Below are 26878 nucleotides of genomic sequence, written 5' to 3' on the forward strand. Positions count from 1 at the left end.
GGTATGCTGCAGATGTATGTGTGTGCATGCTGTCGAATAACAACTGAGTTATGGCAACCCTATAGGGTTTTAAAGGCAAGAGACTTCAGAGGTACTTTGCCACTGCCTGACTCTGTGTGGCCTATAGAGAACTGTGACTAGCTTAAGGTCACCCAGCAGGCTTCATATGGAGGAGTGGGGAATTGAACCTGGTCTCCAGATTAAAGTCCACCGCTCTTAACCACTACACCACGATCGCTCTTGCCTGCATCCATATACAGCTCTTAAATGCAAGATGCTTTTGACACCTAGAAGGATACCTAATAATCCTAAGGACCACATATAGGACTTTCATTGCTTCTCAGCCATTGCTGTGTTGTCCTTTTGACCTTACTCTTCCCTTGTAACTGATCTTTTCACCTCTCTAACCACTGTGCCACATGGACTCACATGGACTTGAGTCCACAAATTAGTTGATTTCTCTACCTTGTTGGACGAAAAAAATGATCACAAGGAAGTAGGGCAGAAACTATGCAAAGCCTCAAAGAAAAACTCCAGAAGTTTAATTCAGAACTGAGCTATCTCTAAAAAGTAGCCACAAAAGGGGTGGGGGGGGAAGCATCTAGCTGAAATTAACACACATTTGCTAAGGCAGCATAGGGTGAATCAGCTTACAGTTTTCGCTAAGTATTGGTTATATTTGCAATATTGCTTGCAGAAAACTAAAGCATGCATTTCATCGCCTCAAACAAATCACAAATCTGCAAAGTATTGACCAACTTTGTGCAAAATCTGAGGGACCACATCTCCCTGTATTTCCCCACTAGGTCCTCCGCTCCTATTGGAGGTCCCTGGGCTAAAAGACATCCGGCTGGTTTCCACAAGGGCCAGGGCTTTTACAGTCCTGGCTCCTACTTGGTGGTACAGGCTCCCTAGGGAGACCAGGGCCCTGCAGAACTTAGAAAGTTTCTGCAGGGCCTGCAAAACAGACCTGTTCTGCCAGGCATTCGGCCAGCCAGGTTGACCGTTTAACCCCATTACATCTAGGCCTCCTGAGGGCATGATAGGGGGGTGCGTTTTGTCACCATCTGGTGCTATATAGTTCCCATTTTATAGCATTATTCTGCTTTTACTGTTTTATTGTTTTAATTATGATAGGTTTTCAATGTGACTATATGCTTAAATTATTGTATTTTTTTTTTGCTGTTCACCGCCCTGAGCCCTCCAGGGGAGGGCAGTCTGAAAATTCAAATATAAATATATAAATAAACAGACGTTTAACGTTTTTACAATTACACTGGGTATCAAATTTAATTTTCTTAGTGCAAAACTCAAATTTGCTTGGCATAGAATTTGAATTCTGGACACTAATTGTAAATAAACCTAAATTGCAATGCCTGAAGCCATCTAACAGATGCCGTCATCTGTCCTCTGGATCTGTGGATCTTGTGCCAAAAGGATGATGGCTAATCCTGCACAGCACAGCACTCTAACAACAATATTAGAGGAGCCCCTGAGATAGATGTGTTGTCAAAATATTGTCCCTTGAGGTGTCTGTCTTACCGCATCATCCAGGAGTTTGCCTGTGCTCTTTTTTCCAGGTGATTTTGATGGAGAAGGTGAAGGAGAGGGAAGAGGAGTTGAAAGTGTTTCTTCTTGTTCAATCTCTTTCTCCAGTTTTATTAATCCAGGAGGCTCCACACCAAACCTTTTGAAGGCATAAAGTTACCAGTGCTTACAAAGTAGTTCATGAACATATACATAAATGTTCTAACAGGATAATAGTTAAACTTCCTCATACAAAAATCAGAAATGAAAATACTAAGCAAGATTATATTTTATTTTCATTATATATATTATATATATTCCCCACTCTTTTTTGTGTTCTCAATGCAGGTTACAATAAAATATATGAACTGCAAGCAAAAGACTCTCAAAGTGCCTTTTCCCTGCCTTTTCCATTATTCAGCAGCCACCTAGAACTTCCCCAAAAATCTTGTGAAGAGCGGGGGTCAGGAAAGCCTCTTGGACAAAATGGCATGAGACATAGGAGACTGAAATGAAGAGGGACAACTGAGCAAAATTAACATCAGCTTCTGCTGGTGATAGAGAAAGCACAGCTAAGTAAGTTTTTGTTTGGTGCCTGAAGAAGAAAGGCTGATTTTGCCTCATTTACTGCAGCTTGCCTTGTGACGTGGGCCAGAAGACTCTTTGGAGTCATCCAAGTCAAATTAAAGGTGGAGCCTGGAGTTCTCCCAGAATTACAACTGATCTCCAACCTACAGGGTTCAGTTCCCTGGAGAAAATAGTAGCTTTAGAGGGCATACTCTATGGAATACCACAGTTTTCTAGGTAAAATCTCTCCCCAAAATGCCTCCTCTACAAGCCCCCAAATCTCCAAGAATTTCTCAGTCTGGAGTTGCCAACACTAGAATCCAGCCTATCACTTGTCTTCAGTAGAAATTATTTTCCAATATAGCAAGTCCTTGCAGCAGACTCATAGTTCTATTGTGAATATCATATCATATAGCAGAATTATTACTCAGAGATATCACCATCACCATCACATTTAATTTACAAAGCACCTACAATACATTATATACAATATATTAAAAATTACTCTTCAAGGGCTCACTATCTAAAAATACAATATTATAATGGGAAGGTGAGCATTGTAGATAGGCAGGAGATGGGGAAAAGATGGTAACAAAGTGAAATACAGAAGGATGGATTCTGAGTCAAGGCTAAAGTTCATAAAAGGAAATGAAATACAGAACAAGTAGGTTTTAAAACACCTTTTAAATAAAGACAGAGTAGTGGGAAGGCAGCTATTAAGACAAAAGGAAATTCCAAGCACAGGGAAAACAAAGCAAATGACTGTAGACAAGTGTGGAGGAATCATGAGGCCAATTCAGAAGATTATATTGAGCATAAAAAATGAGAGGGCACATAAGGAGAAACCAAGGCAAGACGAAGAAGCAGAATCACAAAGTGTCTTCAAGGCAAGGCATTTCTAATGAATGCTGACCAATAGTCCCTCTAATCGTTCCCTACCACTGCACAGAACTTCTCAAACATTCAGCAGAACTCAACAGCCTGGGAGAATTTCCCATGCCAGGAAGCCCCTTATCTGCACAGCACGAATATAGTGACTGAGCAGCTGTGCACCTGCACAGTTTACAGGGAACACTGATGCTGACAAGAAAAGTTAGCCAGTGAAGAAAAAAAATAGAGCTGTGGCGAATAATCAGAATGTAAAGCAATATGGACTGCAGGACTGAGGACCTGGATAAGAGAAGACAGATGAGAACTTATAACCCAGTTCAATACAACCATGTCCAACCAATGTTTACCACCAAACCAACCTTTAACGAAAGCCTTCCTCATGCTGATTACCAATTAGAATTGCTTTTGGTTTTTAATCCAATTACATTTGTGCAAAGATAAAACCAGTCAATACATAACAGTTATGCCTTTGCCAAGTAGAAATATGTATTGCTTTCAGGTATCCTGGAAAATAAAGAAAGGGAAAAATAGATTATAAGGGGAGCCCTTTATGGAATAATGAAGATGAGAAAAACTCAATAAACAATTGTATAATCATTTGTAGCCACTAGTGCTCCTGATTACACTATAATATAAGACAGGTGAAAAAAAGATGGCCCTTACAGAAGCTGCTCAGAGGTGGCTCAGTAGGATACCGGGCGTTTCTCCACTCTAAAAATAACATGGAGACTTACCGCTTTCGTCTGCTGCGGGACCTTTTTGGCGCGGGGTCATGTTCCCCAATCAAAGAAAGCCCCTTCCTTAACGAGCAGCTTGCCAGGTGACTCCCCACAATCCGTTCAGCAAACCTGATTGGCTGCCAGTTCGTGCTTTTCCCAACGCCCGATGATGTGGATTCCCGTCCAATCAGGGTATGGTATGGCGTTCATGATACAGCGGGATTTTTTTTAGTTTTCAACTGATTTTGTCTCTTCATCTATTTGTGGACACATCTTGTCCAACATCTTGTGTCCACAAATAGCTCCAGGATTCGGCCCAGTTGGAGTCCCCTACCGGCGATCGCTTAACGCCTCCGCCATGCCCCGACACTGGACGGGAGAACGTCATCAGGCGGCGGGATAAAGGAAACCGGGGTAACCACCCGGCCTTCCCCACAAAAAGGCTCTGTTCAAAAGAGGAGCCGAAATGACGCCCGCTGAGGGGGCGCGAGAGGGGCAGAATCAGGGCGGCTGCGTTGTTGCCGCCCCTGTAGTGGGGAGTGCCGCTGGACCCCGAGCTAATTGGCAAGGTTAGTGCGCAACAAAAGGTGAGTGGGGAAAGGGCCACTATGGTCAACAGTATTGAAGATCACTGAGAGATCTGGCAGAACTAGCAGGATCACATTAACCTTCTCTAACTCTCAGTTCTCAAAAGAGGCCAAGGTGACTAAAGCAATCTTTGAAATCAGTCCAGAAAAGCAGAGAATTCAAAGAGCCCCTGGAGCTGAGAAACAATTACTTGGTGATATGATAAAAGGACTTAAAATTAATTTACAATTATTATTAATTGATTATAGTTGCATTGCATCCTTCTTTTGTGGTGTTCATAGCAGCATCTGTAATCTCTCCATTAGGTATATTAAGCTAAGGAATGCCAACATACAATAAGACTTCAGGCTTGAATGAAGTTTTTGGACCTGGACCTTGATTAGACAACACTGTCTCTTTTTTAGGTCCCGGAATCCAGGCTACCCAAATAATGAAAGAATATGTACTATTGTGGAATACAGGAACTTTCCAAGTTGAAAACACAAATATACAGTATGTTTTATTTCTTTGATTTATAAGTATTTTTTGCTGAGGCTAAAAATATAGGCCTCTAGAGAGAGGATGCTAGGAGCCCCATGGTGCAGAGTGTTAAGCTGCAGTACTGCAGTCAAAACTATGCTCACAGCCTGAGATTGATCCTGACAGAAGTTGCTTACAGGTGCTGTTATATAAGCTGTTTCAGAAAAAAGAAAAATAGTACATACAGAATGCAAGCAATGTAATCACTATGGACACACATTTTTAAATGTGTCATTTGACCCTGGATTGTCTTTCTTTGCAAACAAAATGCTATAATTGCTTAAGAGCAAATGTATAGAAAAATAAAAGTGAGACTTGTGGTTTCCCCTTCTGTTTAATGAAATATCAGCTATAGTCGGAGCAAGCACCTACATATAATCTGTTGACTTCCTGTCTGTCTCCAGTTGCTGACAGGCTGTAAATCATTCAGTTCCCACTGGGACCTGCCTGTACACCTGCATTCAACTTTACTCATCAGATGTAGTTCCCTTGCTCTTTTTAAGAATGCAGCTTTTTACATCTTAACCTACCACATTTTTTTGTCTTCAGAACTACTTGTTTTAAATATTTTCCCTGTCCAGTTGTAATCCGTATTGGTTCAAATAAACAAAGGAAAAATTTCCAACCCCATTTATGCTCAGTAGAAATTAAAACCACACTGGTTAAATCTTGATAGAGAACTAAAAATTAAGTTAGCTGGTATGCAAACCTTTTCACACAAGATAGTATATAGTCCCATGGTATCAGAATCATGTGAAAAATCTCTTTATCAATACATTAAAAATGATCTTACATCAAGCAAAGGAGGTTCAACAAAACTTTGCCTAATATGCATTTCTTCTATAATTCCACAGATTATAAATCTTTTCTATAACCATTAATTCAAAGAAAAATACTGAATCTGTTAAAAAATCTATTTGACTTGAATCACTAGGATTCTTAATCATGCATCTATACTGATGTATGATTAAATTATCCTTACCATTTAGCACAATGATACGGTTTGACCCAGTTGACCCAGAGTGTTCATTATAGCCTAGTTATCTGTACAGACTATACCATTTTCAAGCAAAATACCTACAGCAGATATATACATGCTTTGCTGTCTTATAGCATTTGTGCATGCTTTGTTGTTTTACACAATCAGTTTAACAGTACTATTTTCCTACTCCTCAGACCTTCCAATTTCTCAGGTACTGTGTGCTGTCTTCAAGTTATACAGAGGCAGTGTAAAGGTTTCAATGGTGTTGATGGGAAGGGCAGTCGCCTAACCTTGAGTACATTCCACAGCCCGGGCGATGGGCCAGCTTCATCGGCGGAGACTTTATCTCTGCGCGGGAGATGAGGTCTCCGTTCCCATGGGAAGCCGGGAGGGGGATGGGATGGATAGAGTTATAACCTGTGCTTCCGGCGGGAAGTGTCATTCCTGCCACTGCGTGTACTTGAGCTTTGGCATGTCTGAATAAACGGTCTTTTTCACCATTAAAATATTCTATTTCTGCTTCTATGGAATTCCTTACATTGTGGCAGGAAACCTAATTCATCTATATATATATCCTAGTGCAGTATGGACCTCTGGTGTCTCGGCATGGAGAGGTTGGGTGTTCCTGGGGAAGGTGCGGTAGTTCTCTCAAAGAGGGTTCGGACCTTTCTCTTCTGGATCTGGAGGAACCGGCGGGAGAACGGGTCTCCCTGGTGACTCTTTCCCGCCCTCGTGATCAGCACGAAGCCTTCCTTTACTCCATTGGAACGAGGGACGTGACGGTTTACCATGGACACTTACATGAGTCGTATGAGTCGCCATCTATGGATCGAAGCCTGTGGATCGGATCTCTACCCGCTTTTCGTATGGATCATAAACCTCAGATGCGTTCCTGTCATGGAGGAGACGGGCCTGACCACCTTTCATGCGGCAACCCAGGAGTCCATTGAACGATTCCTGGACTCGTATTTTGCGATGCTCCTAAAGAAACCACCGTGGCACAGCATTCGGGGCCCGGGCCCGGGCGACACTGGGACTAAAACCTGGGATTGGGAGGTGTATCTGCATCGTCTTCCGAATGGACCTTCAATCCCGTGTCAGCGCCTGTAATCAGGTACCCCGGGGAGCCACCGGTGGCTAATACGCCAGTTCGATCACTTCTTCCACGGTGGTCGACGTTGAATCCGACGAAAGCCTGCACTCCCAGCCGGATCTGTTCCCTCTCCCATCGAAGGAGAGCTGGGATGAGGAAGTGGGCCGACTGCGAGATGCCAAAGAAGCATGGACCCGTGAACGCCAGCTATGGGAGGAGAGAACGGTGCACAGCTGCAGTATTAGCGCGAAAACCTGCAGAGGGACTGGGAATTGCGTTAAACGCAAAGAAGTCCAAATCGCAGTTGGACCAAAGTGCCGATAGCGCGCTTCCAAACGACAATATGCGCAGAATCTGTCAGTCCACACATAAGGTCCTGGAACGCTCCAAACTGGGATTCGCTACAGCGGCAACGCGAAAGCTGCTCAGTCCTTGCGCACGCGAAAGTGAGCTTTACTGCAGCTATTTGTAGTACGTCCGGGACGAACTGGCTAAATTGGAACGGTAGAAAAGTTCAGCTCTGCATGCGCACTAGGATGCATTGACCCGCGAAGGAGAGAGAGCTGGCTGCCTTGGAGAGGGAACTGGAGGAAGCAGCAGACCAGGAAGCCCCAGGTTGGAGTCTACGCTGTCACTGATACTGCCGGCACCAGAGGGGCAACGCTGTTGCGCCCTACTAATTTCCAAGCGACCAGCGCTCCCATCGGAAGTCCAGCCGCACCGGCATTACTGGTCGCCTAATGTATCCTCGGCCCCCCCCCGTGCAAATCAGCGTCTTCGCCTAACCTGCTCAACCTGACATCCGCCGCCCCTGCAGGCGCCAAGAGCCGCGGAAAGGGGTTGCCATAGGCCCCCGACACTCAGTTCGCTTTGATGGGGACCGCCCACAAACTCCCCTACTTCATCTTACAACTCGATGCCCACATGGAGCACTGCGATACGATTTATACCGGTCTGAGCGCGAAAAAATACGGGACATCGCAAGCCCATATCCTGGATGTAAAGGTGTTTCATCCGACTGGTCTGTGACTCTTTTGGATTTGCAAGATCGAAGACTCTCGCGACGGTGCCCGTGATTCCTTCCAGGCGCCTTAAGCACGCGCTGGCAAGATCCGGTCGCCGAAAATGAAGCTATCCGCACCATCAAAACTATCCAGCAGGGCAACCGCCAGTTTGCAGAATTTGCCCGCGAATTTCGCGGCGCGGCGGCGTCAATTCCCTCCTTAGTGGCCTGGAACGCATGAAAATTAATACTTCTCGGATGTTGCTGACGGCAAGCTTTTGAAACGGTGTTTTTAATTCGGGTTCCTCGTGACTATTGCTGATTGGACTGCAGCCTGGGATCCCAAGTGGCGTATCGCCTGGAATACGCCAGCGCTCGGAGGCCTATAATGCTTCAAAACCTGCCACTGCGCCTACTCAAGCCAAGCCCAGCCGCCTTTACCGAAGACCACCTCTGATACGCCATCGCCGAACACTGGGATTGTGTCTTTACCGCGGAGGACCAGGGTCACTCCAGCCGCCAGCTGTCCGGAAGAAACAAAAAACCAACCGCTTCCAGCCACGCCGCGACCTCTACCCGCTGCTTTCACCACGCAGAAATCGGGGCCGCCTCCCGACGGGTTTTCATCTTAAAAGCGGTCATCGGCGACGCACTCCAGTAGTGATAGCGGGAAGCAGCTGTTTGCTCTTTCTTCAGCCCCCCCCCCCCCATGGACATGGGTCCGACTCCTGACGCTGTGAGTGAAGGCAGCGCTCCCATTACTGTCCAAGCGCTTCTGGCCAACTCCCGCCAAGCATACTTCCGTGACATAGCCGCCTCGGCCCTTGTAGATTCTGGTTGCTCCCATTGCTTAATGCGGCCTGTGGCAGAGAGGTGAGCTTGTGGTCTGGACTAAATTCCCCTGGCTAAGCCCATACCATTCACCCAAATGGACGGCAGCCCTCTCGGGAACGGCGACCGGCCCAGTTCAAAACACAACCGTTCTCTCCTCCGCTATGCCCAATTCATTGGGGAGTAAATTAGTCTGACTTTGGCGCCAGTGGCCAAACACTCCATAGTCCTGGGCATGCCATGGTTATTGTTGCATGAACCAAAGTTCATTTGGAAAGAAAGGATCTTAGAATTTACTCAATCTCTCCCTGCGGTGAACATTACGAATTGGGGGGAAAACCCAACTTCTCCTGACACACACACCCCCCCCTGTCATTTATCAGCTTATTGCTCCCGATTCTATTGGCATCCTGCACCGGCGTACTCAAGATCTAGAAGCAGAAGTTTTCTTTTAGGAGTCGGCAGACGCTATCAGTTGCCACCCCATAGAGACACTGACTGCAGTAAATCGTTATACAGCCGGGGGCTTAACTGCCCAAAGGTAGAATCTACCGTATATGAGTCCTAATGAGGAGAAGGAACCCCGTTTTCTTGGACAAAAACCTCGCTCGCATGTAATCATACGGCCATACTAAACACACACGCGCAGTTCTTCGCTTTTGTTTGTAAAAAAGAAAGATGGGTTCCTACGGCTTTCCACAGATTATCGAGGTCTCAAGGCTGTCTCCCTGTTCAAAGTTTAAATGTCACCTCTTCTTTGCCTTTGATCAAGGACCTTTTAGATGCATTGGGCAAAGGGCGCATCTTTACTAAATTAGACTTGAGAGAAGCTTACTAGCAGAGTCAGAATTGCTGAAGGCAATGAACACTTGACTGCGTCAATACAAAGTTTGGACAGTTTGAATTGTTCTACAATGCTGTTCGGGTTAAGTGGGGCCCCCGGGGCTTTTATGGCCCTTATCAACTAAGTTCTCCATGATTTATTGTACAAGGGAGTCAAAGTATACTTAGATGACGCTTTAATTTATTCACAAACCATGGGAAGAAGCACACAGCGCCATTGGTGCGGGAAGTATGGAAACGCTGTCTCAACAACTCTCTCTTTGCCAAATCCTCCACAAATGCTGTTTCCCACTAGACCTCTATTGACTATTTGGGTTACCGGACCTCGCCTCGAGGGCTTAAAAATGGATCCTGCTAAAATTGACGCGGTCCCGCAACAATGGCTTCCGTTCCCCATGCACCAACCGCAAAGAACTCCAATCTTTTCTGGGTTTTGCTAATTTCTATCGCGGATTCTCATACCCCAATTCATTGAAATGACTCTCCTCTCTGCCACAGACCTCTTACGCATTCAAGTGGGTAAAGATCCACTGTCTCACAAGCCCGGGGCCCCCCTTTCCTGGTCTGAAGAATGTCAAACAGCCTTTCAGCTCTTGCAAGTCTGCTTTTACCAATCAACCCGCCCTAAAGCACCCTGGACCCAGATCTCCCGCTTGTGGTTCACCGGGATGCCTCTCGGACAAAGCAATCTGGGCAGCCCTGCTGCAGAAAAAATAAAGATGGTAGGCTGGTTCACAGTGCTTCTTTATCAAAGAAATTCTCCCGTGCTGAACTCAACTTCGACTGTGTGGGGAGATAAAGAGATTGCGCACCATCAAAGTAGCACTTCTCCACTTCATGCCTACTGGTTGGAGGGGGCTAAAACACCTCCTTTCAGGTTTGGTCGGATCACGGCAAAAAAACTCCGCCGCTTCTTTCCACTCCCCTCAAGATGTCCGCAAAACAACCTCGCTGGGCCGATTTCTTTTCTCGTTTCTCTTTCACAGTCCATTTTCTTCCTCTGGAAAACTAATAAACTGGTTGACGCTAGCTCAGCGCTTCTTCTACCCGGGGAGGGGGGTGGAGCTGCCTTTAATGGTGACATTCCACGCACTGTTCTCTTCCCCTCCCAGTTGGGGCTGGCTGTCACCCGATCTCACACGCGCCCACTCCTCCTTTCCAATCCTATTCCCAGTTCCTTCGTCTTTCCTTTCCTCATGGGACCAACTCGGTGAGGCGTGGGTTGCACGAAGTTCTCCAGCCGGATGGAAGAAGAATTCCCACCAAAGTGCGTTTGGAGAATGGGGTTTGGCGGAGGGGGGAGAGTTGGTAATGCTCTCCTCCAGTCCGCTAGCAGGTTCTTGAAGTTCCTGCCACGATGTCTTCTCGCCAGGACATTTTGCTTTTCTGAAAACTTTGTACGGCCCGCCTCGGCTGTTTCCTGGTGGCGCCGCTAATGCGCAAGCGACATCGAGTGCTCCATATTAAAGCGTTGCTCTGTCCAGCAGAAGCCAAAAATATTCCGGGAAAGCCCCATGGGCTGTTGAAACTCCTCTCCCGGTGGCCTCCCGGCCTCCCAAAGTCATCATCCCCATGGATCCATTAGCAGATTTACCGCGGAAAGTCATGGTAAATAACGGTCTTATGCGTAAGTAGTGGTGGACTTATCTTTCTTAAACAAGCCCATTTTATTCCATGTGCTTCCATCCATCCGCTCCTAAGCATAGCACGGCTGTTCATTCAACATGTTTACCGCCTACATTCTGCCCCCTCGATAAGGTGGTCTCCAATCGCGGCCCCCAATTCATTCTCAAAGTTTTGGAAGGCGTTTTAAACATTGTTGGGGGCCTTTCCTCCAGCAGTCGCCGCCCCCTACCACGCTCAAAGTGACGGTGAGTCGGAGAGAACGAATACAGAAACCCTTAGAGCAGTATTTACGTTGTTACACCAACTACCACTCAAGACAATTGGTGCTAGCCTATTCCGCTGTTTTGTTTACCGCCTTCTATAACAATGCGCGTTCATAGCAGTACAAAGAAAACCCCCTTTGAAATTGTGTCTGGTCGCTCCTTCCCGCCATGCTATCGCGAATCCACCATGACAGCATTGGATCCTCCAGAGTTTCAACAATGGATTTCATCCCCAGCCGAGGGGTGGAAATCGGTCCAGACCGCCTTACAACAGGCTAAGGACTCCTAAAAGCAGTAAGCTGGATAAGCACCGCTCGGATTTCCCTCTGCGTATTTTGGGTGTATTTGTTCACCAAAAATCTCAGAGACGTGCATAAATTTTCCAAATCCAGGGCAAAAGATCCGTGGGACCTTTTCACAGATTACTTTTCAGCGATTAATGATGTCACTGCCCGGACACTAGATTTGCCTAACTCTCTTAGTAACATTCATCCTTGTCTTCCCATTCCAGTTTTCTACTCATAGGCTCCCGCCTTCCGACGTTTGGCACGCATCTTCGAGAGAGACCCCCACCGACTATTATTGATGGCCACAAATATCACGTAAATTGACGCCATCCCAGACTCCCGCTTTAATCGCAAACGCTTGCAATATTTAGTCTTCTTGGGTGTATATTCCTCTGGGCATAATCAATGGGTTTATTCCGACAATATTGACGCTTCCCACCCTTATTTCTGCTTTCCACCCATACTTCTCCGCAGATGTCCTGGGGGGGAGGGGTCTTCTTTAAGGGAGGCAGAGTGTAAAGGTTTCAATGGTGTTGATGGGAAGGGCAGTCGCCTAACTCCGAGTACATTCCATGCATAAATGGGCCAGCTTCATCGGCGTGAGACTTAACAGTCTCTGCGCTGGAGATGAGGTCTCCGTTCCCATGGGAAGCCGGGAGGGGGATGGGATGGATAGAGTTATAACCTGTGCTTCTGGCGGGAAGTGTCATTCCTGCCACTGCGTGTACTTGAGCTTTCTAAGATGTCTGAATAAACGGTCTTTTTCACCAAAGAGCCTTTTATTTCTGCTCTGAATAAGGTGACAGAATGCAAGAACAGCTTTAGCCTCTATACCCTGTTCGTTTGCTCTCCAGGGCACCTAGTTTGATGTTTGCTCTCCAGGTCACCACAGTTTGCTAGACTAGGTGAATCAAATTGTTTTTTCTTATGTTCTCAATTTGGAAGGTTTTTAAACCTTTATCAATGTGGTATCTATAATAAAAAAAAGCAGTCACTAGGATTTTCCGGGTTGTATGGCTGTAATCCTCTGAAGATGCCAGCCAGAAACACAGGCGAAACATCACGAGAAAATACTACTGGAACACGGCCATACAACCCGGAAAACCCACAACATCTTAACGATTCCAGTCGTGAAAACTTTTGACAAAACAAAAAAGTGGTCCTTAAGTCCAAAAGTACTAGACAACCATGGGGATAACTAGATGTGTCAAACTATCCATGGAATAGAGACCCACAGAGTAGAGTGCAAAAACTTACAAGCCACTGTTGCATAATTTTATGTCCTCTGCAAGCAATGCACATATAGCCCATGATCTTCAAATTGCTGTTTGATTTTTTAAGGACATTGAAACACTGTTACATAACATCTCTCATAGTTTGCCCTTAAGAGCTGCTAAAGTAGGTCAAACACTCTCTTACCATTTCCAAAATATGTTGTGATTCTTTTTCATTTTAATAGATACCGAGTAAGCATATTTGAAGCCATTGTAAAGTAAATCATTATCATCATCCTCGAATCCATCATTTTTAGTAGCATATTGGGCAACAAATGCTCTCCAGCATTTCCAGTCTTGGGCGAGTGTCTCAGCCTCTTTCCATGCAATTTTCAGTGCCTCTAGGTCTTGCTCAAATGTTCTCCTCCAGGTATTTTGGTGAATAGATTATAATAATATAATTTGTAGTTAAACTGAAACAGGCAACCCAATCCAAAGGAAGGAGAGTGGTAGAGCAGTGGCCAGGGATGGTGCTGCCTCCTAAGAGGCAATCAATGGAGCAGATATTGGGAGAAGGAGAAAATCTTCTTCTCTCCCAGGAAAGCCCATCATCGTGAATGACTTACATAAACTTTTTGGTGAAGTAAGTCTTCACTGCAAAAAGGGAGGGTTCCTGGGCCAAAAGTCCATTCTGCCCCCTGGAAACGCCCCCTCTGTGCCGGTACAGGTTACAGGGGCATTTCTCTGACTGCCCTATTGATTATTGGTTGCCATCTGATCCCTGGATCAGTCTTGCCATCAGTCTCTGGAAACACCGGAGAGGAGTAGCTGTGGAAAAGAGGAGTGGGACAGAAAGGGCTCAGTGAGCTCTGGCTTTCTTTTTGGAGGGCTTTGTCAAAAAAGCGCTAAGAGATGAGTTCTTGCACATAAAGGCAAAGCAAAATTTATATATGGATGGGGACGAAATACAACTGCAAAGAGAAATTCCTGGAATGATTTTGAAAAAGTGTCAAGATTACCGCCCCCTGACCGACACCTTAAAGAAGAAAGGGATTCGGTTCAGATGGAACAGATGTTGTTAACAGGGGTTGTTAACAGGGGTTAACAGAGGTTTCCTTTTTCCTCTTTGTCCTGTCCATGTGCTTGCTCCCGGCTTCTGAGAGGTTGGGGCTTGCTAACGGTGCACACAGGTGTTTTACTGAATAAGGACATATCTTGAGGGATAGTAGAAGGTACAGAAAGTTTAATATTTGAATATCTAAATAGAATTAGATATGATGGCGGGTAGCCAGCAGGGGTGTGGGGTTTTTCCAGTGTTTTGCACTGAGTGTCACATGTACGACTGTCTACCACTAGGACAGAAGTCGTGGGTGTGCCCTTTCTGCAATGAGCTCCACGCACTCAGGGAACGTGTGTGTTCCCTTGAAGCCAAGGTGGCAGACCTGGAGAAGCTCAGAGATGCAGAGAGGCTGATAGACAAGGCTTTCAGGGACCTAACAGCCAGGTCCCACTCCCAGGGTGACATCTCTTCAGATATCATGGAGAATGAGGGTCTGGGGGATGGAGGGTGCCAGTCTGAGGTGGTGGAAGATGCTCCCTTAGATGGGACCCCTTCTTTAGCTGGCGATCAGCTATCCTCTCGCACTGAGGATACCCCTCGGGGAGATGGCAGGCTCCATGTAGTAGGTGATTCGATAATTAGGAATGTAGAGAGTTGGGTTTGTGAGAGGTGTGATGTACACATGGTGACTTGTCTGCCTGGTGTGAAGTGTGCACAATCCACTCAATGCCACTTCTTTGCAACAACCAAGAGTTACAGATATGTACCCATGAAGTACCAATGGGACTCACACAGCAGATGTTCGTAGAACCAGCCTGTGTGTGGTAGCAATCTGTCCTTTTCAACTCACCTATCGTAAATAGGCATATATATCTGACATCACAGACATTAATACAATCACAATTCTTTATTTTGCACAATTCTTTATTTTGCTTGCAGTGAATTAAAAATAAAACCATTCTCTTGAGACCAAGGAGATTATTACGAATGCCAACCATTTAAATGTGTGTAAATGCCATTCCAGTTATTATTTATATCCGGGGCCAGCTCTGTTCAGGGTGAACAAGGTGTCCTCAGTGATTGATGTAAATATTTAAAGCTAATAATTCTAGCTTAGAAAAGCCTACTCAGATTCCACTTCCTTTCATGTTGGTTTTCCGTCTTCCATATGAAGATGGCAGACAAGCTCCATCATTGTCTGAAAGGAAGCTTGATTGTTTGTATTTGAACATCTGCTTACAATATGTCCATGTGTAGCCACTGTTCAGAGTATTGGCCTTGACCTCAGCTAATGCAAATGTTAGCCTGAAGATGCACTGAAGGTCATTCACTCAATAGCTGCTGCTGTCAGAGTGCAAATATTTCTCTGTTCTTGAAACATTTTTGCCTACCTGGCAGCAATCCTTCCAAGCTCGAGCAAACAGAGGCACACTTCTCTGGGCTGCTTGTGGAGGACTGCAAAAGCAAAATGAAGACAGAAAATATTTACAACAAAATATTTTAAGCATTTGAAGGATCTGAAGGATATGCGAAGGTCAACTTGCCAAGTCTTGAATCTTAACACTACAGCTTTGACACTGGAATACGGCTGCAATGGCTAGTGATTAAAATGTTGCTAAAGATTAATCAGTCAGAATGATGTATTGTTAAAAATTAATATAAGTACTTACAAAAACATATAAATATTTAGAATTATTGATCTGAACTTAATTACTACTTTTCTCTAGAAACTGGAAATTAGATATATGGCCAACAATTCAACTGGTTTGAGAAAATTAAAGAGATGTATCTATCACAAAAATTATATATAGACTTGTGGCAACCTTTCATATATTGGATCAAGATTAAAGTTTTAACATTCCTTTGGACATAATAAATATAGGATTTGGGTTTAATGTAGATGCAATTACAGTAAGACAGATGTATTTGCTTGACTATCATGCTTATTTTGCAAGAATTCAATTTTTATGTTCTGCATTTGTCTTAATATTATATAATATTGTATTATTAATATATAATAAAAAATAAATCTGAAAAACCATAAGAATGCATCCAAGCCTTCCTTGAACAGTAAGAAACAATTTTATTGCCTCGTTCTTTCCACAGCAACCTCCAGAAAAGTCACTGATGTGTTTCAGAGAATCCTCCAGAACAACAGCCTTTTTTGCATGATTTGTTTACAATGTATCTTGCTGTCAAATGCTACATTTCTCCCTTTTAATTCCCGATGTTATTCTTTCATTTAGTTCCAGAAACATTTTCCCTTCATTTGTCTTCCTCTGTTTCTCCAAGCGCTTGTACCGTGATTTTTAAAAAATCCATTTTTGAGCCAGCTTCCCTTGAGTGTGTAATCATGTTAAAATGGTCTATTTCTTGGTCCCGCCAAATACCTAACCCTTATTCATGTCCCCATGAAGTTGTCCAACCTTCTCTTCACCCATTTTCTCCTCCTCCCCCTCCTCCTCCTCCTCTTCCATTTTTATTTTTTCTCTTTGTCATATCAAACTAGTGAAGCAATTTTCCAGCAGGGACACACACACAAGCAGTGTCTATTAGATTATGGTAGCTTTGTCACTTTCAGATAGAATTTGCAATGGAATGTTCAAGTAGAGATACAAAAAAGCAGGGCTGATTTTTGTGTGGAATGGGTGGGTTATGATGTAACATTAGGGCACAGACACATAACTAGGTCCTTTGGATCAGTTATGTCACTTTCACCTCAAATTAGCAGTGAATATTAAGGCAAAGATGCACTGTGTTTGCAGTTGAGAGCAAATGAAATTGACAAGAGACTGCTGAAAAATGTGGTTCTTTGCAAGGGGGGGGGTTATGTGTTTCTATTACTTCAGGATATGGTGACTGCTCTTTTTTTTGCTTCCGTTTTGTAGTTGCCCAATCTGTCCTTTAACCGTTTTCTTCTCTCCCTGTCACAGTAACAATCTTGTGTTGCTGTAGCTCTAATTTGCTGAAAAAATTGTTCTTTGTAGGGGTGGGGTTTCTGTTCTTTCGGACAATGGTGCTTGCTTCAGTAGTCCCTCCCCCTTCCATTCTGTTTGATCACCTGGCCCTTATCCATGCCCTGTGTAGTTGACCAGTCTTCCCTCCAGCCATTTTCTCCTCCTTTATTTTCAGAATAATTTTATTTACTTTTTTTGTCATATTACTCCATTCACATAAGCCAATTCACAGAGGACAAGTTAAGGCATCATCTTCTATTCATAAGGAGGAGTGCCTACGATGGCACCTGAAGTGACATGTGTGCATCACAAAGAAGCCTACTTTATCTCTTAGACACCATTTTATACTCATGGAAGTAAATGTAATCAATGACTTTAAGGCATATGGGACAAACCTACATTACTCATAACCACTCCTGTAACAGTTTTTGCGGGTTTTAAGGATAGGTCATGTTTGTAATCCATTCCTATTTACCATTTTACATATCAAATTGTCTTATTGCTGCTTCTCCCCACAGAATTGCAAGTGGATATTTGTAGCCTTGAAAACATTTATGTTTAAACCAGCAACTTCAGAAAGTTGTATAAGGCAACCTGTGTAATCCAATACTGGCAACTTGTGTAATTCAATTCTGCCAACTTCATAGATGTTTTTTTCTTGCCCATGGGGTGGGAGGTGGATAATCAAAGAAATCAAAATTCCTATTAATGTTTTAATAACTATTTAAAGCAGGTGACATTAACTACGATATTCAGATTTGAAGGTAATTATCAATACATCTAATTCTGAACATGTCCAATTTACAGACACTTAAATTTGGATACTGGGGCTATTAACAGACAAGACAGAATATTCTATGTACCAAAGAAAACCCCAAGTTTGCAGAAAAAGATGAAACCTTTTTTAAAGTGCCAAATGATGGAAGTGGCACCTGTAGCTTTAAGAAATGAATGCCTTCACTGGCCATTGTTAGGCAGTCACAGCAGAAATCAGCCTTCAAATCTTCAAAAATGTAGGTGTAATGTTCATGTAGGTTAATTAATCTGAAAACTGAAAAACTCTCATATATATATCTAGCTAAAGCAGTTTTGAGGTATCTTACTAAGACATGTTGCATTCATTTTTTAAATGATGCAGACTTCCAGCAGATGACAGCCTGTAAAATGATAAGAAAACGATTTGAGCAAGTAAGGAAAAGTTTCTGTCAGAGTTTTGCTTCTCAGATCAAACAAATACACTTCAGTGGGTCTGGCTCATGATATTCCATACATATTTTATGCATTTCATGATGAACGCTGTAAAACAGTGAAATCATTGTTCAAGCATGACGGACAGTGCAAGCATTAGCCAACTGAGCCTCACCAAGCAGCTGGTGATGTGATAAGGGTGGTGATACATTTAAAACTGAAAGTGCTAGCATTCCTGAGGACTACATAAACAATGGAATGCATAGTTTAAACATCAGAAGAAAAATACAAACACATATTTGGTACACAAACACACTATTCTCTTGTGGGGAAAGGATTTCTATTTCTACCCAAAGTTAATACTACCCCTTGGCATAAAGACAAGTTATAAAAGTAGCAAATAAAATAATATTGGGCCTTTGCCGAGCTATGGAGTCTACACATAGAGGGCTCCTCCCAACTAATATACACACTAGTGTAGGCGAATCATACCAGATTAGTTTAATTTCTAACCAAACAGTAATCACAGTATACTGGGATTATCCCTGTTTTAATTCTAATATTTTAAACAATGATTCCCTCATGACTTACAGCACTGTCTTTCTTTGGAAATTCATGGAGTAATTCCAAGGTTATTGGCTACTGAATCATCCAGTGAAACAAAGGGAGAGTTTTATAATAAAAATCAGATTGATCTATATCAAATATCTATAAAATAATAGTCGCTTCACTTTCTTGTTTCCCCCATGAGGCTTAAACAAATAAGACCCAATACTGATCAAGTGGTTCTTTACATATTTTAGTGGCACACTAAGATAAGACATATGTCTGTCCACATCTTATCATGATGTGATGGTGTGTCCAGTTAATATGTCCTGCTGTTGAAAGGAGGAAGGGTGATTTCTACCAATTACTCCTCTGACTTTAAACTCCCTATTTCAAACCTGTGCTGCTGCTGGAGTCTCCGCACTGAGGCAGAATTTCATAGGTGTGGTGGGCAACAACAGAACATGGAAAATTCCATCCCCAAAACTCTGTTCTACCTGTTGAAGTAACAATCATATATAACTGCAGTACTATTTTGGAAGGAAAATGTGGTCCTTTGTTTGGAAGGGGGGGGTGTACACCTTTCAGGGAAAGGCCACGGCTCCAGTAGGTTTTTTTGGTTTCCATTTTATGCAAACACTTATCCACACCTTATGCAGTTGCCTAACCTTCCCTTTAGGCACTTTCTCTTCCCCCTCCTCTGTTTTCAAAAAGGATTGGATCAGCGTTGGCATTTTTTATACGAATTGTATTTATTGCATTTTATATCATGTAAACTGCCTTGAGCCCATAAGGGGAAGAACCTAGATGGATGGATGGATGGATGGATGGATGGATGGATGGATGGATGGATGGATGGATGGATGGATGGATGGATGGATGGATGGATGGATGGATGGATGGATGGATGGATGGATGGATGGATGGATGGATGGATGGATACTGAACTACTGATGTAGGACAGAGAGTGATTTTGAAGCTGAGGGCAATCGAAAAGGTTTGACCACTGGGAAAATCTCTGGTAAGCCCTATATGTGGAAAAGGCAGGCATGGTAATTCAGGAAGCGCTGGAGAGGAGGGATTCAAGGTATCTGAAACAGGAAAGGATGAACAGGCAGGAAAGTACACAGCAGTGACATTTGGAGGGAGAAGGGTTAAGAGGTATATTGTTTAGGCAAGGATATATAAACTTGAGTTTCTGCCCTAGGTTCAATGGTTTGAGCAGAGCCAGATCTTGGGTGGGTGGGTGCTGGTAGCCCTTGGAAGTAGAGTAGCTACTTTTGAGGAATGGAGCAGGGAAACTGCAGGGACACCTGGTATATGGAAGCCTTCTTGCTGCTGAGCTTTATCTGAAAACACACTAGCAATGGGGAAAACATGCAATCCGGTCCCTGATTGGAAGACATTAGGATGTCTGGTAGGGACTTTAGGATTTTGTACATAGGCAGGGTTCAGATGCTGTTCTTTTCAACAAATTCTATTTTGTGTTTACTACTCTGAACTTCTGAAAGATCTAAAATTTTAAATCTGCAACTCTCCAGCTATACCATAGGCAGTCCAGTTCAGATGGAAGAGGGTGATTGTGCTGTAGAAGCAGTGAAGGGCCATGCTATCACATTTTCCCCTCCTCCAGAAGAGGCTCCCACACTAGCTAAGGGTGCAAAAACGCCAGTGTCCTGCCAGCCATAGCTTTGCAGTGGACAAACACAGAAGACCAGGGTCCTGTGGAGCTATGACTGCATCTGAGCAGACCCCAGTGCAGGGTGGACTGGGGCATTCCTGGGTGTGGAGCTGATGTTAACTGGCTTCCTCTGGTGCAGGGGTGTACCACCCATAGGGACGGGGGAGTCAGATGACCTTGGGCGCAAAGGTGGGGGGCATGCAAAATCGCTCCACCCCCTCCTTCCCGCACCGAGCAACCATGGCGCCCTGCTCCCTGCCTCCCTGCAGGCCGGTTTCTGCACTCCCCAGTACCTGGAGAGGGTAGGAGGCAGCCTACGGGGAGGCTAATGGGCTACTGGGGTGGCGGCTTGGACATGCGCTGCGGCAGCCAGCCTGCCACTGCAGTGTCTGTCCGAGTCACCCCCAGCCCCACCACAACCCCTGCCCTTGAGCACAGGGGTATGTGGAGTGCCCAGGGCAGGTTTTGTCCCCAGGATAAGCTTCTGCGCTGGTGTTCCAGCCAAGGAATGCCAGCTCCAGGCCCTGCAGCACAATGTAAGCCTGTTTGTCCTGTGGGGTGATTGGAGAGGCCAGAGGGATTTAAACTTTCCCTCCTGTCCATGCTGCCTGAAGCTTCCGTGAAAGCACCTCCATCCCTAGCCACCTCCACATATCCCCCCCCTCCCATTTGAATCGAACTGTTAGCTACTCTATTACTTTGTGGCAGTAAGGTTTCAAGAGGGTTGGAAAAGCACCAGTCACGTTTACTAATTTATTTATTTTTTCCTCCTAACTCTGGCCCTGGTAACATATAAACAGTGGAAAAATGTCCTGGAGAATGTAAGTTTTATCCCTATGAGTCAGGAGGTCCAAAGAATACATATTTATCCCACAGCAGAGAGCCCTGGAAATTATAAAGGAATGGTGCAGCGGATGAAGAGGGTACTTCAGTCTTGGATACTTGATAGAGAAGTAATTTTATTTTTTCAAGCAAGTGAATAGTCTGGATCATGGGTAGATCATAACAACATTTTACTCTGTATTTCAAACATGTTTATTTTCTATCAAAAATATATTTTTAAGTTTGTGTTCTCCAGTCTTTATGGACACTCACATACAACCCACATTATTCACAGAGAATGGTACTTGACATGCTAGGGCTCCCTGTATCTGGATTCCATCAATTCACTAAACCTTTTATTCTGTCCAATAACTACCTTCCATTGTCATTACCTTAACAGCCTCTCACTTCTTCGGCTGTATTCCATTTTGCATCTTACATCAGTTTTATCCCTCTTAAGATCATTTGGACCATGGGAAGCAGTATTTCACTACACATTTTTATTTCAGAATTACCACGAGTCTCAATTTATATGATGAGACATAGAAAGGGTAGATATCAGATATTCATTGCCAGCTTTCTCTTGAAGTAGCATAGTAAAAATTAAAGGTCATTTACAGTGCAATCCATGGACGGAGAGGGATGAAAAGACTCATGGAAGCCATCCAAGAGGGCACTGATGTAAGTGCCCACTCCACCAGTGTAAGGGACAAACATGCTTGCATGGTGAGGAAACATGCCAGCAGTGGGGTGCCATGTGGCTCAGCAGCATCTGAATTGAAAAGCTGCTGCCATGCCAGCACTTTTTTGGTGCAGAAGTCCACACTGGTGCAGTCTGGGAGCACTCTTGGGGGTGTAGCTAACTTTAGTGACGTTTAATCATGTTGCCAGCCACTGTAAAACTGCCCTTCCCCCTGTGGATTGCACTGTCAAACAATAAGCAACATATCTATTATCAATTATAGATTTAATAACACCATGGTCCAAAATGACTTCACAGTCCTCAAAGTGAGAAGTCAGATGCACACATGTAGGTAAACTGCTTAAACAAACGATGTGGAAAACCAGTTAGAAAATAATATAACTTTTTCTGATGCAGCAGAGTGGCAGTAAATGCGGAATATCCAAACTTCTACTCTTGGATTTGTTCGTATGGATACCCTATCCAACTGAGTCATGAAACTAGTGGCACTGATTAACTTGTTTTACTAGTCTAATGGGATTTACAGTCTGATCCTATGCATATATACTTGGAAGTAAGCCCCACTGTATTCAATGGATCATACCCCAGATTGGTGTCTCAGCCAGGCCAATGAGCTGGACTGAGGCCTTTGCCTCTTTAGCATTGGGATCACAATATTATGAATGTTTTTAATGATATCAATTATTAAATTAAAGGTGCAGTATGTCTCAGGATATATAGACAAGGAAAATGTAACACAGGTTTGCATAACATGTTACTTCCCAAGTCACGCGCTTCGAAACCTTTCATGCCCTTATGCTACTTTTTGTGTGTGTGCGCCATGAACAATAATAGTGGTGCCCTAAGCCACTATACCATTCTAAGTCCACTGACTTCAACAGGAGTAGAAGGGTGTAATGCTAGTTTGGATGGCATTTAAAGTTCCCTAACAGACTGCAATATATGGCTAGAGTACTACATGCAATGCAGCTTAAGGGGGCATAAGTTGTGCAAGATTTTTATCATATATAAAAATTGAAGATATTCTCCTTACACTATAATGCAATCATGCAGTGTGGGTAAGGTAAATAAAAGATACTGGTGTCTCAGTATTATTCAAAAATGAACCAACCTTGCTTAAAATAAAACATAAAGTTTACATGTGTTGCATCAGAATAAGTTACTGTCACACACAGACAATACAGATGCATATTACATTAGAGCCACAAACACCAAGGGTGAACAAAAACACTACTGTGAAGCAGTTCAATAATCAGCCACACGTATGAGCATGCTGGCGTAACTGAAGGCAAACCCTTTTCTTGCAGAGGAGATTCCTTGAAGAAGAGCTGAAGTCTGTTCATTGCATCCAGAGCCTATAACCATAGCATAGTCAAAGTCATTGAAAGGACAGAGCTCAGAACAATCTTATAGAGCAAGAAAGCCAAAGACCCATTTATTCCTTGCCAAAACTCCCCCGAGGTTAACATAAGTTATTAACTGAATACAGGAATCCAGTGAGACCTCCATTTAGCAAAATGTATAAGTTGACCCGCATATAAGTCGAGGCACCTAATTTTACCACAAAAACTGGGAAAACTTATTGACTTGCGTATAAGTCGAGGGTGGGAAATGCAGCAGCTACTGGTAAATTTCAAAAATAAAAATAGATACTAATAAAATTACATTAAATGAGGCATCAGTAAGTTAAATGTTTTTGAATATTTACTTCAAAGAAAAACAGTAAACTAGCTATGTAAGTGGAAAAGAGGGTCAACAAAAACAATATGGTCTCAACAATAACTTTAAAAGTACAAAAACCTCAGCTCAATCAGCAACCAAGCTAAAACACAAGAGTTAAAATCCTTCAAAACTGGATTTTTGGTCAGGGGAGGAATGTTTATGTTAGCAGTACCAACATTTCAGAGTATCTTTAGGAGACCCTCCTGATGTTACCACCCAGGTTTGGTGAAGTTTGGTTCAGGGGGTCCAAAGTAACATTGGACCCCCAGAACCAAACTTTACCAAACTTGGATGGTATCATCATGAGAGTCTCTTGAAAAATCCCTGAAATTTTGGTGCTTCTAGCCTAAAAACTGCGCCCCCTGGCGGCTGACAAAAACCCTAAAATATTTTTTAAAATACACCTGACTCGCGTATAAGTTGAGGGGGGCTTTTTCAGCACAAAAAATGTGCTGGAAAAGTCGATTCATATGCGAGTATATACAGTATTTAAAATTGCAAAAGCCCAACATTTAAAACATCTAGTTAAGTTTGGGAGATGTGATAGACAACACCACCTAAAAAGTCAGTTCCCATTTTCTGACTTTTAGTGATATTGGATTTCCATTGTATGAAGTGGAAGGTAACCCTCACAATATATTATTTTAAATAACACTTTTATTTGTATATGGAATGGATCAAGAGACAACAATTGTCACTTATTTTTACTTCACAGGACGATGCAACTAGTCCCCTATGCTGAGGGGAGCATAGGCTTTTATTTCTCAAAGAATAGCAGTCTATACCATGCCTTAGTCTTTTTGAAACCTGAGAGGAATTTCACAGTTAATGATATGATACAGGGTAGCTCAAATCAGAACAGAAGTTCAAACTCCCACTGAGCATGCCATGATGATTAAAAGTACTGGGAACTAAAAAAAATTCTGCATAATGAGAATGAAGTATTATATGCAGCCCCTTCAACATGGAGGCCTGAAGCAATTCTTTTATTACACCCATTACAAAAAATGCCTGGCTATCAGGGCTTCTTTTTATGATCAGTATTCCCACAGTAACTTTTGAACTTGCTTTGACCTTGGCTTTTTAAACAAATTTTAGGTGAAAGTCAAATTTAAGAAAATGTTCTGGATAAAAAGGACCTCTTGCTTTACATCTGATTCATCTTGGAACAGGCAGACTTGGAACAGTTTCCTAGAATGACCTGACAGTAACCCCATGTACTGAGCAAAGGAGTATATCTAAAAGACCCCTGACGGTAAAAAAATTTTTTTCAAAGAAACAACTAGGAAAGCAAGTCTAGAATTTCCTGTAAGGCGAGGTTCTTTAATAGCAATTTCTGGCATAGAAGTTATATGGAAGTAAATAGATCCAGTTGGGGGTGTACTGCTAAACAGCTAACATATTCTAATAGAACTACCCTTCATTTGGATAAACCACGTTAACAAGTAAATCACATGAAACACACATAGGTAGACTATATTTTGTTATCATTCTTAACAACATAATTTGTTCTTGAACATGCTTGAAAAACATATCTGGCAGTTTTTTAATATATATTTAATAAAACCATCAAGCATTGTGATCTGAGATGCCACTTAAGGATGCCAACACAAGACTGGCACCTGGTGAATGGCCATATGTGTTTTCTGTATACTGTGTGGCTCAATTGGTGGTTGTGATTGGAAAAGACCAAGACATCCAAAAAAGGCAGTTTTCCTTCTTTTTCAATTTGTCCATGTCCCAGGGTGGGGAACCAATGGTAAATTGGATGTTTGGGTGGATGCCGTTAAGGTGGCCCAGAAAATTCAGCAGTTCTTTCTTGCCATGGCTCCAGATTGTAAAAGTGTCATCCACAAATCAGAACCAAGTTGTGGGGTTTCTGGGTGCTGTTTCGAGGGCTTGTTTCTCGAAATGTTCCATGTAAAAATTGGCTATCCCGGGGCTGAAGGGGCTTCCCATGGCTACCCCATCTGTTTGCTGATAGTAATCACTGTCCCACTGGAAGTAGTTGGTTTTTAGGCAGTGTTGAAACAAATGTGATGTCATTTAGAAAAATCCAGCCGATGTGTGCGAGCGTGTCACTGGAACATTGGTAAATAGTGAGACGACATTGAAGCTGATAAGTCTGTCGCTAGGGTTGAGATGGAGATTGCTAATTTTTTTTTTATGAAGTGGGCTGAGTCTTTAACATAATGCATAATGGACATAATGGGCAATGGACTATACCCAGACACAGGATTTACATTCACTAATACTGTTGCTGCTGCAGGGAATACGAATGTAATATGAATGTAAATGGACTGAAAACCCCACCCGCAGTACAATGTGGTTAACCACACCTTTGCATAGCAAGTTCCACCCAAACACTTACTGATTGGTTTCCCACCCTGGGACATGGACAATATATCTCACTAAACATTCCCTTCTCACTGGATACAGTGTGTAACAGACTTCTCTCTGGGATACACCTCTGAAGATGCCAGCCACAGATGCAGGCGAAACATTAGGAACAAGATCTACCAGACCATGGCCACACAGCCCGGAAAACCCACAACAACCAGTTGAATCAGGCCATGAAAGCCTCTGACAATACATTGTCTGGGGGATTTTTGCAGGGCAGGGTTGCTTTTTTTAAAGATAAAGGCACCAAATTTGCAGCATGGTCCCAAGATCCCATAACCTCATGTTTGGTAAAGATTGGGTCAAGGACGTAGGTAAGGGAGGGTTTCTCGGGTTCAAACGCCCCGTTAAATGTCTGAAGCTCCACCCCACGTTTGTGTTTTTTTGTATTTTTGTATTTTTTTCAGTTTTTGGCCTGCAGGGGGCGCAGTTTTTAGGCTAGCAGCACAACAATTTCAGAGATTTGTTGGGCGACTGTCCTAATGATACCACCCAGGTTTGGTGAGGTTCAGGGGGTCCAAAGTTATGGACTCCCAAAACGGGTGCCCCCATCCCCCGCTGTTTTCAATGGGAGCTAATAGAAGATGGATTTAAAGGGAGAATCCTTCAGCAATGATTTAAAGGGAGAATCTGAGGTCCCCAGTTTAAACATTGAAAGTGATGCTGTTTCAGAGTGGGGGATAATCCACCCCAAAACAGCATCACTTTCAACGTTGTATTAACTGGGGACCCCAGATTCTCCATTTAAGGTGGATTTAAAAGGAGAATCTGGGCTCCCTAGTTTAAACACCAATGAAAGTGATGCTGTTTGGGGGTGGATTCCAGCATCACAGCGGCCACCCATGG

General features: G+C 43.4%; 1 protein-coding gene across 3 annotated transcripts in view; it reads right to left on the bottom strand.

Annotated features, from left to right (window-relative positions):
* GAS2 (growth arrest specific 2) overlaps window positions 1-26878 on the bottom strand; it is a 161390-nt gene that overhangs the window by 46544 nt on the left and 87968 nt on the right. For 2 of the 3 annotated variants that reach the window (XM_048484412.1, XM_048484413.1), the window contains 3 exons: window positions 23173-23265; window positions 15405-15468; window positions 1543-1687 (listed from right to left, as the gene is read on the bottom strand). In XM_048484412.1, coding sequence (XP_048340369.1) covers window positions 1543-1687; window positions 15405-15468; window positions 23173-23265 — 302 coding nt within the window. The remainder of the gene's footprint in view (window positions 1-1542; window positions 1688-15404; window positions 15469-23172; window positions 23266-26878) is intronic. The other variant, XM_048484414.1, reaches the window with a different exon arrangement.

This window comes from Sphaerodactylus townsendi, linkage group LG02 (genome assembly GCF_021028975.2).
Source record: "Sphaerodactylus townsendi isolate TG3544 linkage group LG02, MPM_Stown_v2.3, whole genome shotgun sequence".
Classification (NCBI taxonomy): Eukaryota; Metazoa; Chordata; class Lepidosauria; order Squamata; family Sphaerodactylidae; genus Sphaerodactylus; species Sphaerodactylus townsendi.